Source organism: Notolabrus celidotus, chromosome 3, assembly GCF_009762535.1.
Source record: "Notolabrus celidotus isolate fNotCel1 chromosome 3, fNotCel1.pri, whole genome shotgun sequence".
NCBI lineage: Eukaryota > Metazoa > Chordata > Actinopteri > Labriformes > Labridae > Notolabrus > Notolabrus celidotus.
Genome location: NC_048274.1, coordinates 30,706,154 through 30,721,218, shown reverse-complemented (window position 1 = coordinate 30,721,218; position 15,065 = coordinate 30,706,154). Strand labels below are relative to the sequence as shown.

Sequence of the window (15,065 nt, the reverse complement as noted above, 5' to 3'; positions counted from 1 at the left end):
TGAAAACGAGAAAGATGCCTGGAGGCAGTAAGAATATACCTGTGACACACTTGTTGCAGATAAGTGACAAGAATAACACTGCACCCTCTCCTGACTCAGACGGCTACAGGAATGCATGGCTTTTATTTTTACAGATAGATTGAATGCACAGTGGGGGTAATATGATGGATTTTCCATGTCTGATGGACCACCACTAACATTTCAGTCCTGTCTCATCTTGTTAATGAAAACAAAACATACATTCATCTGAGTTCTTGCAATTAATCATGTAAGTTTAGCTCGCCATCTCTTGTCTCTGTCATGGAAAAAACAGTTGTCCACAAACATTGAAGAAATGAACACTGGTCTTGTACACACTTCATGATGGACAGAAAGCATACTGTGAATCGACAGTATAAAAAAACAACAGTAAAGAAGTGAGCTGAAAGACATTACAATTCTGTGTAAGCTGTGAGAAACTGCAGATTTGGCTTACTCTCTGTAGGTTTGCATCTCACAGCCACAGTTGATCATTTGTGAATGGAAACATTTTTAAACAGCAGCTTTATGGACTTCTCCTCAAAAGCTTCTCCAAAGTTTTGTTCGCTGATCTTGAATTTGGATTTCTTTGTCAGGCAGCTATTTTTAAGGTCAAGAATAAATGTTCCTGCTTGAGAACAATATAGTTTATCACAAGCCCTAACCTTTAAACAGTGCATGCTAGTGCATAATGTGTTGGCTGTCAGGTCTGTGGGTGGGCAGGTCCAAAGAGAGCAATTTCCACTTAAGGCAACAAAACTGAACAGCTTCAACCTGACCACAGCAGCAAGCAGCAGGTATTTTTTAAATGTTTATTGCACTCATACAATGGAACACTAAATAATGTCTTCATTTGAGTTTTCTACTTAATTAAAAGAAGCAGGTGGGCATAGAGCTTCTGTTGTTTGAATGCTGCCCACGTTTAAACACTTTGCAAATGCAGAATATCTGTTTGGTGTTTTCGTTTTACTTTGACAAGTCATGCAGCGACAATCACCAGTGATCACCCACAAACACACGTCAGCTCTTTTCATGGTTGATTAAGTGTTCTGTGTCCCCTCATGTCAAAGCCTTTTGTTAAGTGTTCTTTATATTCAAGCTATTAGTTAACAGCAGTAAATCATATGAAGTAATCTTGCACAAAGGAATAAAGGCAGCACATTGAAGTAATAGTGACCAGAGGGTGGCTCTGTCATTTTTCACTCTCATGCTTTATGGATTCATATTATTCTTTCATGATGTTTAATGAGTTAGTCATTTTTTCATTCATGTTTGATCTACAGTGTCAAACTCATTAAATTAATAGGCATCACAGTCTGTTATTACTGTGCAGCCTATTGTGTGACTCTCAGTCTGACCACAGTTCACTGATCCAGAGCCAAATATCTTCTCAATCAATGGATGAATCGCTATAAAATGTAATACAGCTATGTATAATCTTCAGGAGTGGAGTGGTGTACGGATTACAGGTGCATCTCACCAAATTAGAATACAGTGTAAGGTTTTTGTAATTAAATTAAAAAAAGGTTAACTTTTATATTATATTCTAGTCATGTAAAGTGAAATATTTAAGCCTTTTTTGTTTTAATTTTGATGATTTTTGCTTATAGCTCATGAAAGTTATCTATCAAGTTTCTCAATTTATTAGGATGTTACCCAAGATCAATCAAAAAGGATATGAAATACAGAAATGTCCATCTATTAAAAAGCAAGATTATTAATCCACTCTATCCTTGGTTTGTGCTCCTTTACAATAAATTACCACATCAGTGTGGCATGGCATGGAGGGGATCAGCCTGCACCGCCAAGGTGTTACTGAAGCTCAGTTTGCTTTGATAGTGGCCTTTACAGTACCCCATAGATTCTCTACCGGGTTCAGGACAGGCAAGTTGGCTTGCAGTGAAGCCCATTAGTATCATGATCAGTAAACCATTGTGTAGTAGCTTTGGCAGTGTGTGCAGGTGCTAAGTCCTGCTGGAAACATTTCAGCAGAAGGAAGTATGAAGTGCTCTGAAATCACCTGGTCGACTGCTCTGTAAGCTTGATAAAGCACAGTGTGCCAACACACAAGCACCCGAAATCATCTCACCTTTATGCCATTTAAAAATGTATAAACTCAACATTAAAATTAGTTTGGCAAAAGTTTTCTTTTGAGCTGTAGGCAATAATTATCAAAATTTAAATAATAAAAATCAAACATTTGAGATAACGTCGTCAGTCAGGTACATATAAATTGTTCACTTTCTTGAGCTGTTGGAAAAAAAACTTTTTAATGATATTCTAATTTGTTGAGATGCATCTGTATTTACTGAATTTTAAAACTCCTGCTTGCAGTAAAGTACTCCAATCAAAAATATAGTGAACTCAATTAAGTGTGCATACTTAACTGCCATAACAAATACATATTTAGCTATAGAAAATGAAATACAAAGCTGTAGCTGAAGTACAGAAAGGTGTTGAAGTCTGAGTAAAGAAAATGAAACAGCCCGAAATTAAAAGAATAAGTCCAGACTATGTGATTAATGGGACAATATTCATTTAACCTAAATGCTTTTTGTTAAAAAACAAGTCACCAATTTTCAGCACTACCTCCAGGCTATACTGAAATTACAATTTGCAAGCAACTTTTGGTTTGTGTTGTTTTGGAAAGCCTTGTAAGCAAAGTGTTACCTCATATCTCCTTTCTGATATCTTTAACAGTCAGACTTGTCACTCATCATGTGAGTCTTTGCTGCAGAGAATGCACATAAAGGCTTGTCTGGTCTATGTGCAGTAAAAGCTTTGACTGACATAACATAGGCAGCGGTAACAGACATTTATAAATAAGAAATAATCACTCTTCTGATGCTCCAGTTTGATGATGGTCTCATTTGCGTTTGTGGGTCAAATAGAGACATCAGTTTCAACAGTGACAGAGATAGTTCAGAGGGTGGAAATGTGCTGGACATACTGTATAAAGTAATTGAATTGTTCATTGAAGCTCCTGTGAGCAGTTATGAAACAATACTGATGCCTCCTTAAGGGCTACATAAGTAAGGGAGACCACCAGCAGGAAGACGGACATTTTCTACTGTTTGTTTTAATGTCTGAAGCCACCATAGAGTAGATGTCAGACAGAATGAGTTACCAAACGCTGCGGATGAAGCCTTTTTCCAGGGCAGAGATTACAAAGTGATGCACTTGGCTGTTAAAGGTGACATATCACGCTTTTTTCATCAATATATATTGGTCTAAGAGGTCCCCAAAACATGTCTTTAAAGTTTATGCTCAAAAAAACACTTTGAAATCAGATTTTGGCATGCCTGAAAACCACTTTTCTTCATTCCTCTTCAGAACACTCTGTTTTCCCTCTGACCACGCCCCCTCCGGAAGTGGATGTGCCTTGGCTCTCCAGCACGTTGATCTAATGTTTACATGTTGGCTGAATATACACGGCTGCTCAGAGATCGCGTTACTTCAACCCTCTGAATCTGATCCAGAATCTGATCCTGACGGAGAGGCGCCTGTAGCAGGACCTTTCTGAACGATTGGTCATAGATTTAGTGTTTCTTGTTGTTTTATTTATCAGTATGTAGACGTGTGTCTTGGTACACAGCTACGAACATGTAGCTATGTGGCTATGCTAACTAGCGCTAGCACTTATCCATGATAAATAAAAATCATCCACTAGATCTTCAAATCTGCAGAGGTGGGGAGTAAAACCGACCTCTGCCAGAAAGGCAGCAGGACCTTTTATGAAGGATTGGTCACAGATTTAGTGTTTCTTGTTGTTTTATTTGTCAGTATGTCGACGTGTGTCTTGATACACAGCTACAGCTACAGCTATGAACATGAAGCTATGTGGCTATGCTAACTAGCGCTAGCACTTATCCATGATAAATAAAAATCATCCACTAGATCTTCAAATCTGCAGACGTGGGGAGTAAACCCGACCTTTGTGTTTATTAAGACAGCCTACAACTAGCATGCCTCCCTCCTAAGCTCCTTGTTAGCACACATTTGTGCAGGTAATGAAAAACGGGGGAGGGATTCAGTATTATTTATTACAGTCTATGGGCTGAACAAGCTCCGAGTTCTGACTCTGTGACAGACCGGATATTGTTGTTACGTAACAAAAACACGGAAGTCTGAAACGGCTCGTTTCTCACACATTTACAGAAAGGTGTAGAAATCAAAACAGGGGCAGAATGGATTTTTTTCATTCTCGGGGGGTTTGTAGACATGCCAGGGACACATATTTCAGGTAAAGAACCATTAAAAAGTCAGTTTTGCATGATATGTCACCTTTAAAAGAAAGCAGAAAAAGTTGGAAATATTTTTTGTTTTGGTTTTGTCAGAAAACATTTCTTTCACCTTTACATGACAAAATAAGCAAAGAGAGAAAAGGCACTGCTTTGTCCACAGGGGGTGCCAAAATCCACACAAACTGTTCACACAAAATCCACCAGTTAAGATTCTTACGCCTACAAGTCACCAGTTTCTTCCTGTATCACAAACTTTAATGTCTGTAGGTAAAGTGAGCTTAAAGCCACCAAAACCATCATCATCTTGTGATAATCTCTCAAGTTTGTCTGTTAGAGCTTTAAAACAACTTCACACCCTTTCTCCTATTTATTCAAATCTAAATAGAGCCTGTAATATAATAACTAATGAACCATAGACATGCCATCTGTTGTCTCTGAAGAACTGGATTCCTGGAACGCATTTCTTTCACACTGAATGAACTGTGAACAGCTGTTAAATTGTTTCATCTGGGTTGGAGATACCTAACCAGTTTACTCTGACCTTTTGAAAATGTTCCTCTAACAGTATTGTTGTTGTGAGTTGCTTCTCTGATTCTGTGCTCTGACTATAAATGTATATTGACAGAATAAGTTGTCTTGTAATAGATTAATAATAGAATAAATTGTGTTTGTGTGTTGTCGCGGTGTTTTGAGCCTTTGTGAATAAGAGCTAAATGAGATATGCAATTCCTTAGATGAAAGTATTCAGACCCAGTACCTACAACATAACTATATTGAGTCCAATCAAATGATGAATGTGACGCATCTGGCAAAGTTATAAATATGAAAATGCCATTTCCGGTTTAATTCACATGACATTCCATGGTTTGTTGAAAAAACTACTTGGACCCCACCGTTCATGCTAAATGCATGACTCACTCAGAGATTTGCACTCAGCAACATCTTTTTGTGACACCAAAAACAACCATTCATTTTGATTCCTGCCTGACTGATGACAAGTGTGCAAGGCCACATTTGTCTTTAGGTAAATTTACAGTTAAGGTCAAAAATCTAAACTGAAGACTAATTATTTAAAGACAAAAACCCTTTCTGCTCTGCCGTCAAAGTGATATCTAAATATCTCTGGGGTGTTGTCTTATGTAAATGATTACAAAGAAAAGCCCTGTGACCAGGACTCTTGTCATCCCGTTTGTATTCAGAAGATACTGAGTGATTTATAAAAGACAGAATACTCTCTTAATCCAAAACTATTCTATTTTATACAATGCCTTTCATGTTATTTTATCACTGTCTCCAACAGAAGGTTTTTAAGTGTCATTTTATCTTGAACTTTCATCTTTTATTAAATCTGTGATGCTTCTTTCAGCTTTTACCAAACACTCTGTCACATCTTGAAGCGTCTGTTTTTGTTTTATTGCCAGCACATCTCTATTTTGCTAGCAGAGTGAATCTTAAATCCCTCAAGAGTCGGCCCGGTTGAGTAAAACATGTTTATTTCCCGTCAGGGCAGTAGTTATTAATCTTCATAGCTCTGATTCCTCAGTGATCTTTGTTGCTGCACTCTTGTGTTTAAGTTGGCTCCTCTGAATCTCACACAGCTGTGTTTTGAGAAAGTGACATCTTAATAGCACCTGAGCCTGGAAAATTGCAGGGGCACTTAACGACCGGTCTCAACGAGATACCATAGCCTGAGCATTGTTCTCAGCTCAAAATGGTAGGAATAGTTGTCTAAACTTACTAGAAATCAGTCTTGTAAGAGGACATCTATATTTTTCAACATGTTAATTATAGGAGTAAAGATTCACTATTCCAAATCAGTTACTAATCTAAAAGATCTAAGTGTTCCGGTCCACCCTGGATCGGTAAAAATGTCAGATTTAAAACATGTGATCTGCTTTAGTGAAAGCTGCAAGACAAATTTCACCTGCTTTCTGAGTCTTGGTATTTTAGACCTCTATAAAAATAAAGGATTTTAAAAGGCAGGTTTGTTGTTTGGATTATTATCGGATCTGTTTGTCCATTAGGCCTCGTCTTTTATCTCTTGGAAAAGTAATAAACACAAGGACATGCTATTTTGAGCTGACATGGTCTTTATTTATCATCAGTTTTATTAAGAAAAAAATAATTAGAGATTGAATCATCAACTTACATTGAATCAAATTGCTCTAAAATTGTTCTATATTTCAATAATTCGACCCTGAATCGGATCAAAGCCATCAAGGTTCAAATTAAATTTAATCGTCTCGTAATGGAGAGATGCACAACCCAAATGTTAAAGTAAAATAAATATGAGGAAAAAAAGGAATCAGGAAGGCAGAATAAATTAGGTTTTGACTTTTAAAACCTTAACTGAAGTGATGAATCCAAACTTAAAAAGGCAGGCATCATTTCATAGATGTTTTGTCAGCTACAAAAGTGATTCTTAACGTTCTATTTTTCAGACTGAAGCTGATTTCAAACCATGTATATATCAAATGCTATCTTTGGAAATGTCTTTATAATTAAGTTTGAAACATGTTTTGTGACCTTGCATCGTGACAACTGTTTATCTTGACACAATACATCTTTTTTAATCCTTCCAGGGTCAATTAGCTTTGAGCAGCCTGTAAAATAAAGACAATAAGAAACAGCAACATATGAGTTAACATATGAAATAAGATCTGAAAACTGATGATCTAGGATAGAGATAAAAAGTTTAATAAATTATGAAACCTCTGCACTTCACCACTATTACTTTAAGTTTGGATTCACAAAATGCACACTTTGTTAAATCACAGCTCTGTAAGCTGCATTTAGAACCTCCCATTAACATCCGAGGAGAAAACAACTTAAAAAACGGCAAATAAATCTGAAGATGTCTCTCCCAAAATAGCGGCATGTTAGAAGTGGAACTGAAATGATTTTTTTTGTGGTTGCATAAGCTACAGATCCAACAGGCAAACAGCTCTAAATAATTTCCAAGCCTTGTGGAGAGCCATTTATTTTTTCCAGCTGCTCGTATTGCTGCTTTGTGCTCACTGCAGTTATCCATGTCGCCCGTTTTGTCATTTAGAGGAGATAACTCATACGAGACTCGTATCGCAGCTTTAAACAAGAGGAAGCCAGCCAGACTTCTGCCTCTTTATGTCTGCACAGAGACCAGAGAGCAGCTCAGCATACTTTGTGTATCTGACTGAGCGTGTCAGTCAATTTACGTCCTCGTTTCAGAGACTTACAAAGGCGTTAAACACGAGGCCCTGTCTTTAGACTTTACGTTTTAACAGAGATTAGTTTCATCATGTTGTGTATCATGTCTCCTCTCTGTAGCTGAAACATTCTTCTTTCCCCTCCATGTGTTTGTACGTGCTGGGGACATCAAAGCCGCCAACACCCCGGGGTGCCACTGCACACTTACTTTGTTAGTGTGTGTCTAAGAATCTGGGCTAGAGTTGTGTGTGTGAGAGAGTGTGTAGGACTGTGTGTGGCAAGTTTGCGGGTCAGGGTATAACATAAATGACTAGCAGTTAGGTATTTAGCTTTGAAGCGTCATGTATGTTAATGACCATCCACTTATAGGCACATGGTGCGTTTCCTCCTGCATGATTCATCCCGTGTGCATATTTCATGATGGTGACAACAGATTCTGCCAATTACTGACATAATTGACACAAGTGGGGTGAGCAACACGCTGTATAAATAGGAAACATTTACGTTATGTGTTGCAATGTGGGTCATGTATGAAGACGCAGGCTTTGTATGACAGTTATCTTTGCTCACATAAGTAGAGTCTGGGTTAAGATGTTAATTTGTGAAACCTTCGGAGGAAAGATGCAGCTACAGTCACTTAGCTTGATCCTGAATCAGCTGGAAAGAGTGTCTATTTTCAAACACATTTCTACCTGCGCGTAAAAATAACTGGAGAGGTGAAAAAGTTGGTGTCTCAGTGAAAGAAAAATGTGACAAAAGTGCAATGAAAACAGCGATTCAGAAGTGAATGAATAATAAATGTCACTTAAACGTCCACTCAAGCTTCCACTCGACTGCAGAGACAAAGAAAAGGAAAGGAAATAGCAGCAGATGACAACAGCAGGTCTGCGCACAGCGATGAGGAGACTGTGACCTTCCTCAAATGCAGTGAATCTCAACATGCAGAGCAGGGGCAGGGACCAAAAGCGAATTTGAATGAATATGATTTGTGAGGACAATAAAAATACAAGAGAGTTCCAGCTCTACTCACCCCATTTCACTCACCTGAATTACTTTTTGATCAAATTCAGCTTCCCTTGTTTTATTCAAAGGTTCTCCAGTATTGTTAATAAACATACAGCCTGATAACATGAGACTGATAAATAAGCCTTGTGGAGCATTGGTTTGATTGAAAATACTCTTCAATCAAAGACAACAAGTGACTGGTGAATGGGGTGGTGGGAGTCTTAGTGAAGTAATAGCGAGCAGCAGTTTGTCCAGTCATCACAAATATATGAGAGCTACTCTAGGCTGTGCTCAACAACCACATAGGTAGCTGGTGGGGTTGCAATAACAATGGATTTAGAGAGATCTACACATCTGCATAGAGACTGAACACTGCTTAAAACTAAAATGATGTGGTGGCATAAGTGTACACACCCTTTAACTAATACTTTTTTGAAGCACCTTTTGATTTTATTACAGCACTCCATTTTTTTTTGGTAGGAGTCTATTAGCATGGCACATCTTGAAGTGGTGATATTTGCCCACTCTTCTTTACAAAAGAGCTCCAAATCCATCAGATACTGAGGGCATCTCCTGAGCACAGCCCTCTTCATATCACCCCACAGATATTCAACTGGATTCAGGTCTGGACTCTGGCTGGGCCATTCCAAAACTTTAATCTTCTTCTAGTGAAGCCATGCTTTTGTTGATTTGGATGTATGCTTTGGTTTTTTGTCGTGTTACAGGGTGACATTCCTCTTCATCTTCATCTTTCTAACGGAGGCTTGGAGGTTTTGTGCCAAAACTGACTGGTATTTGTAACTATTCATACTTCCCTCCACCTTGACTAATGCTCTGGTTCCAGCTGAAGAAAAACAGCCCCAAAGCATGATGCTGCTCCCACCACGCTTCTCTGTGGGTCTGGTGTTCTTTATGTGATGTGCTGTGTTGTTTTTATGCCAAACATACCTTTTGGAATTACGGCCAAAAAGTTAAACCTTGGTCTCATCAGACCATAAAACATTTCATGCTTTTGGGAGACTTTATGTATGTTTTTGAAAAGGGTTTTGGAGGGATGTCCAGTTCTCTGAATGTCACTGTTGTGCCATATTTTCTCAACTTGATGATGACTGTCTTCACTGTGGTCTATGGTAAATCTAATGCCTTGGAAAAGTATTTGTACCCTTCTCCTGAATGATACCCTTCTCCTGACTGATACCTTTCAACAATGAGATCCCTCTGATGCTTTGGAAACTCTCTGTGGACCATGGCTTTTGCTGTAAGATGCAAGTGAGGCAATGTCATGAAAATCCTCCTAGAACAGCTGATCTTTATTGGGATTAATCAAAGTAACTTTAAATCATGACAGGTGAATACTGACTACTATTTGTCATGAGTTTGAATGGGATTGTTTATTCTGAACACAGCCAAATCCCCAGTTATATGAGGGTGTGTACACTTATGCAACCACATTATTTTATTTTTTTAGTTCTTATTCTTCCCCCTCAAATATTTTTTTTGTCTTGTCTTGTCTTTTTTTTTTTTTTTTTTTTTGCAACATCTACCTCTTGTGTTGTTATATTATATTGTGTGTGCACTATACAGTACAGTCCCTCCAGGAAGTTGCGATTTCGCGATCGCAACTATCAACGCAAATTCAACCAATCAGCGCGATTTTTTCGCGGCCCTGCAAATTTTTACAATCACCGCAACTTTCCTGCAAATTTGACCAATTACCTCAATCCCAGCCCCTGTACGTCATCAGTTTTGTCATCAATTTGACTTCCTTGGAACATAAACATAAGTCCTCACTTGATCGGCACTTTTCAACAACAAAACACACACAGAGAGAACGGGTGAAAAGAGAGGGGACAGCAGGAAGGACAAGTGACCATGACAACGTTATTATTTATAGATTGAGGGGCTCAGTGTTCGCTTGGTCTCTAAATGCAGCAGGTGTGCTTTATGAACCAGCTCTCCTCACCTCCATGCATCTGTCTCATCTTCATTGATGATTTTTACCCCCGGTGTGCGTTAGTGACAAACACACAACCGTGGGGGCGTCTGTTTACTATTTGAGGTTTGACGTTGTTGCCGTGGTTACCGTAAAAAGCTCTGCATCTACAGCTTGATTTAATCCAGTTTGGTGAAACATCAGACACATTCAGTAAGTTTTGATCAACTCCTTGTCATCAAAGATGCAGATTCATTTCAGAGTGCGTGAACTGACTGTGCATCAGTCGCTGCGAGGTACATTCAGGGACCGTCGTAAATGTGCAATACAGTCCTTTCATGGCATTTTTCTGTGAATCAAGAGAATCAAAATACAGTCAGTGGCCACATCAAGAATGTTTTCTAAAAACAACTGTAATTTAGCATATTTACTTGCCCCTGAGATGTTATTGGGGGACAAAAGCAAAAAAAAAAAATCGCAACTTTCACCGCAATTTTTTTAAAAAGCTGTCGCAAATTCAGGCTTTTTGGGCCGCAACAATCACAAACAAATCCCGCGAAATCCTGGAGGGACTGACAGTAGCTGCTCACCCAAATCTCATTCGTACTATGTACAATGACAATAAAGGCTTTCAATTATTTCTTTTTTTTTTTAAATTCAATTGTTCATGTTATAGGTCACATTAAAGGTGGAAAAAGATCTGACATGATTAATCTTGGTCTCATGTTTTTACATCATAAAAACCTGGCATTTTAACAGGAGTGTGTAGGCTTTTGCTATCCACTGTACGTTTCGGAACTGTATCTCCCCAAAAATGTTTTTGTCACAACCCCAAGAATGGACTTGTGATATGTAATTCCCCAACTTGTCTGATGGGCAAATTTGCAGCCACGCTAATGGACAGGTCCCAGCTAAAAGGTTACACACATAACGGACAGACTGCGTGGGTAGATTCTGAAGATGAAAGGGAATACACAAGCTAACTAATTTGACACATCCTCACAACCTCTCGCTCGTCACTTTGGGCATATTAAGGATCGCAAGCTAGCAAGTAGCTTGTTTGTCAGAAAATATTGTGTAAATAAGAAAACTGCGATCCTCCAGGAAATGTCACTTTGTACTAATCATGGACTTCTCTTCCAATGACATTTGTCCATCATGAGTGGAGATTGAACTTCCTGGCACAGAATACAAAATAATAATAATTTCCCTGGCAGATCAGATCTGATTTTTTTTGCTTTCAACATCTTGAGACTTTTCATCCTCTTCTTTCTTTTTGCACTAGCTGTCAGTACCATGCCACATAAAAGTGTTGCTGCACAATAAATCAGCTGGCCTGAGCATATAGCTGGGACCTTAGCTTTCAATGCTGTAATGACGTATTGTTCATATGAAATCCAATTAAGAATCTTTGCATAAATTCATTTTCTAAAAATTAAGTCCAAAATCTCTGATTGTGCCTTATCCCATTAGTTTTAGGAGCAAACACCAGCCTCAGGTGCTCTTTACAGTAATATCATCCTGCCAGTCACTCGTATTCACTCTCCAAGGCCACTGCCTTCGTGCTCTGACAGAAAACACACGCCGGAGACCAAACAGAAATCCATTAAATACTTGATGCAGCCACAAACAAAGTCAATACCTTTGCATCTTTGAAACGTCCCCATGGATTCATAAAGCCGCTGACTCGCATGGCTACCAGCTTGCGGAGAGTGTGTAGTTATTTTGAGTGAATGTCAGCAGCAGCATCCACTTCACAGCACATATGGGCATGCTCATAGGTGAGCTGTCTTTTGTATGGAAATCTGTGCACAGAGCAGTAACATGGATAGAGTATGACCCGAGTCAGGGTCCAGAGGGAAAGAGAGGGAACATGACTGAGACTGTTTGTGCAAGAACAACCTATGCATGAGGAATGAGTTCCAGTCAGGAGGAAGAGAGAGGGGAGGAGGAGGAAGAGGAGGGGGAGGGGGAGGAGGAGGGGGAGGAGAAAGCACTAGCGCAAGTGCAGAAAGCTTCTCAGCAGTAGTATGTTAACAGCACACCAGGTTGTGTGCGCCAGTGTGTGCACGTACATTGTGTGTATATGTATGTGCATGTGCGAGTGCTATCTGCGAGATGTAAGGGCATGATTGGCGTGCGCACAAGGGAGGATGGAGCTGCCAGACACTGATTGGTTGTTCTCCTTAGTAGGGTGTGGCCTGAATATGAATGACTGCTCCTGGCTTTCGCGCTGCCAGGTTTTGGGGACAGTTAGCGAGGAGGGATGGGGTGTTTGAGATTGTTCGTGTGGAGCTTGTGAGAGAGGAGAGGAAAGAAAAGAGGAGGAGGAGGAGGAGGGGGGAACAGAGAGAGAGAGAGAGAGAGAGAGAGAGAAAGAGAACAGGAGCTTGTGAAGAGAGAGAGAGAGAGAGAGAGAGAGAGAGAGAGAGAGAGAGAGGGAGGGAGGGAGGGAGCTGGAGGCAGCGAGTGCTGGACTAGCGCTCAAACACTGCAGTCTTTCTTTGGCTTCTCTGAGGAAACTGTCTTTCTCTTCTCCCTGCCTGTCTCCGCTTCTTCTTCTCTCGCTGCTTGGCCATGACCTCGCTGGACACCTTGCTCTCTTTGCCAACGTAGAGATGAGGACAGGAATGCTGTAGCGGAGAAAAGGGAGAGACGAGAAGAGGGGACACCAGCGCACACTTTACCTCACTGATGAGAGTCTGGAAATTAATTAACAGCCGGCGGCAGTGAGGGGGAGCGCACAGAGGGGCTTATAGTGAGGTGGAGGACGAAAATAAGAGGGAGTTGAAGAGGGCGAGTTGATAGACGAGTGAAAAGCAGGCTGAAGAGAGGCTGAGACACTTTTCAGAGGAAAAAGGAGAAGTTAGGGCAGAGAGAAAGAAGCGAGGGGCAATTGAAGCAAAAGAAGGGTTCACTCTCATGTGTTATTCATCCTTTCAGGCTTTATCTCATCCCTCTTTCTTCATTCATAACATCATCCTACCCTGTCATTTCTTTATGTCTTTATCAGATTTTTTTCCTGCATGTCAGCAAAAGCACATCAGCCACATGCTGAACACTCAGCTTCCACTTGGACCACAGCGTAGCGATTTTCATTCTCAGTGGATGTTACTGAGTGAAAGAAGTTGATTGGCTGAAGCAGGGGTGCTGTTTCCTCCCAGCTGAAGGCACCTGCTCAGGAATTTCTTATGAGACCAGGTAGGACGGTTCTGGATCATTTTAGCAGCCCAAAGAAGCTGGAGCGGTCACGTCACAGCCCCCAGGTCTTTAACCTGATTGAGCTGTTAAGAGATGAAACTGCAAACCAGTTTATCTCTCTGAGTGTGACACCTGTGTTTGAGCGATTAGAGGGATGTGCAAATGTGTGTGTGTGTGTGTGTGTGTGTTGGGATTATGTCCTAAATACACAGAGTTACACAGGTGTTGCAGTGGGATTATGCAAAGTCTCCTGCTCAATATAGTGGCACTGCAGGATTAAAGAGAGGGACTCTGATCAAGTGAATGGCAGCACATTATCTACCACAGATCAAGTCAGATTAAGAGTGATCACACTTGGGTTGTAATTAAATCAGCCCTTCCTGGGTGATAGGGGTGGTAATTATTTTGACTTAAGCTGGAGTAAGGTCAAAATATCTCAGAAACCCATCTCGTATCGCTAAATGGAATCATTTTTCCTCCTTTGTGTGGACTTTTCCTGAACCTGAAGTACTCAGAGTGACGATCAAAGACTTTGAAAGACTTGTACAGCCTCCACAATGAGACGCTCAAGCACAGATGAGACTCCGTACAGGCGTAGTCCGTCTCTGGACAGCAAACCTGACACGCCGCCATTCAGTTCCGGGTTCCACCGCTTCAGTGGGGAATTTGAGTACAAGCGGCCACCGTTTGCATTTGGCTTCCACACGACAAAGGGGCCACAGACATCCAAGGGGCGCTACGCACAGGGGAAGAAGTATGTGGTGTTTTACCTGGACCTCTCCTTCATATTCCTCCTAGAACTGCGGCGCTGCAGGATGGCCGAGGGTTGCATGATGGCCCTGCGATACGGAATGGTCTTCTTCAACCTCCTCTTCTGGGTGAGTGCTATATATTACATGTTTCTATCTTTTTATGTGTTTGCTTTTTCAGCAGAGGAGCTTTGCTGTCTTGACTTTTTCTCCCTCTGTTACTCATATTCCTCTTATCTGGTTTGGAGGATGCTCTGATCCTTGTGTGTGTGTCTGTGCAGCCAGAGTGGTGTGAGAGGAGTAAGGAGGGGGGAGTGTGTGAAAGAGGCAGATCATGCATTTAGATTGTGTGCACTGTGTGGGTGAGCCAGCCTTTTCTGTTCCCTATACAGTACTTGTAGCGTGGGCGTACTCTGCATTGTTGGCTGTGCGAAGCTTTGGGATATCTGGAACTTGTATTGTGTGTAAAGTTAATCACAGAGTTACCTTCATGTTGCGATTCTTCACCTTACCTCTGCCACCTCCCCCTCCCCCCCTTCACAACAAAAGCACTTCTCAGCCCATCAAAGCATCTGCTGTCAATCTGCTCTCTCTGCCTGATGGTATCTGAGCACCGTTGGGACGTTTGATTCTCAGTGTCTGACTGCTTCTGTCAATCCCACTCTGATAGCCTCACAACAGATCACTTTCATTTGCAGTGTGAGGCCTGTCATGATCCACAGCCGGGTG

General features: G+C 40.7%; 1 protein-coding gene across 2 annotated transcripts in view; it reads left to right on the top strand.

Annotated features, from left to right (window-relative positions):
* The window catches only part of tspan4a (tetraspanin 4a), a 187,280-nt gene that overhangs the window by 26,589 nt on the left and 145,626 nt on the right, over positions 1-15,065 (top strand). Inside the window, exon 2 of one of the 2 annotated variants that reach the window (XM_034679524.1) lies at positions 14,386-14,465. In XM_034679524.1, the coding sequence (XP_034535415.1) occupies positions 14,403-14,465 (63 nt within the window). In that variant the 5' untranslated portion in view covers positions 14,386-14,402. Of the gene's footprint in view, positions 1-14,113; positions 14,466-15,065 lie in introns of those variants that run through there. The other variant, XM_034679523.1, reaches the window with a different exon arrangement.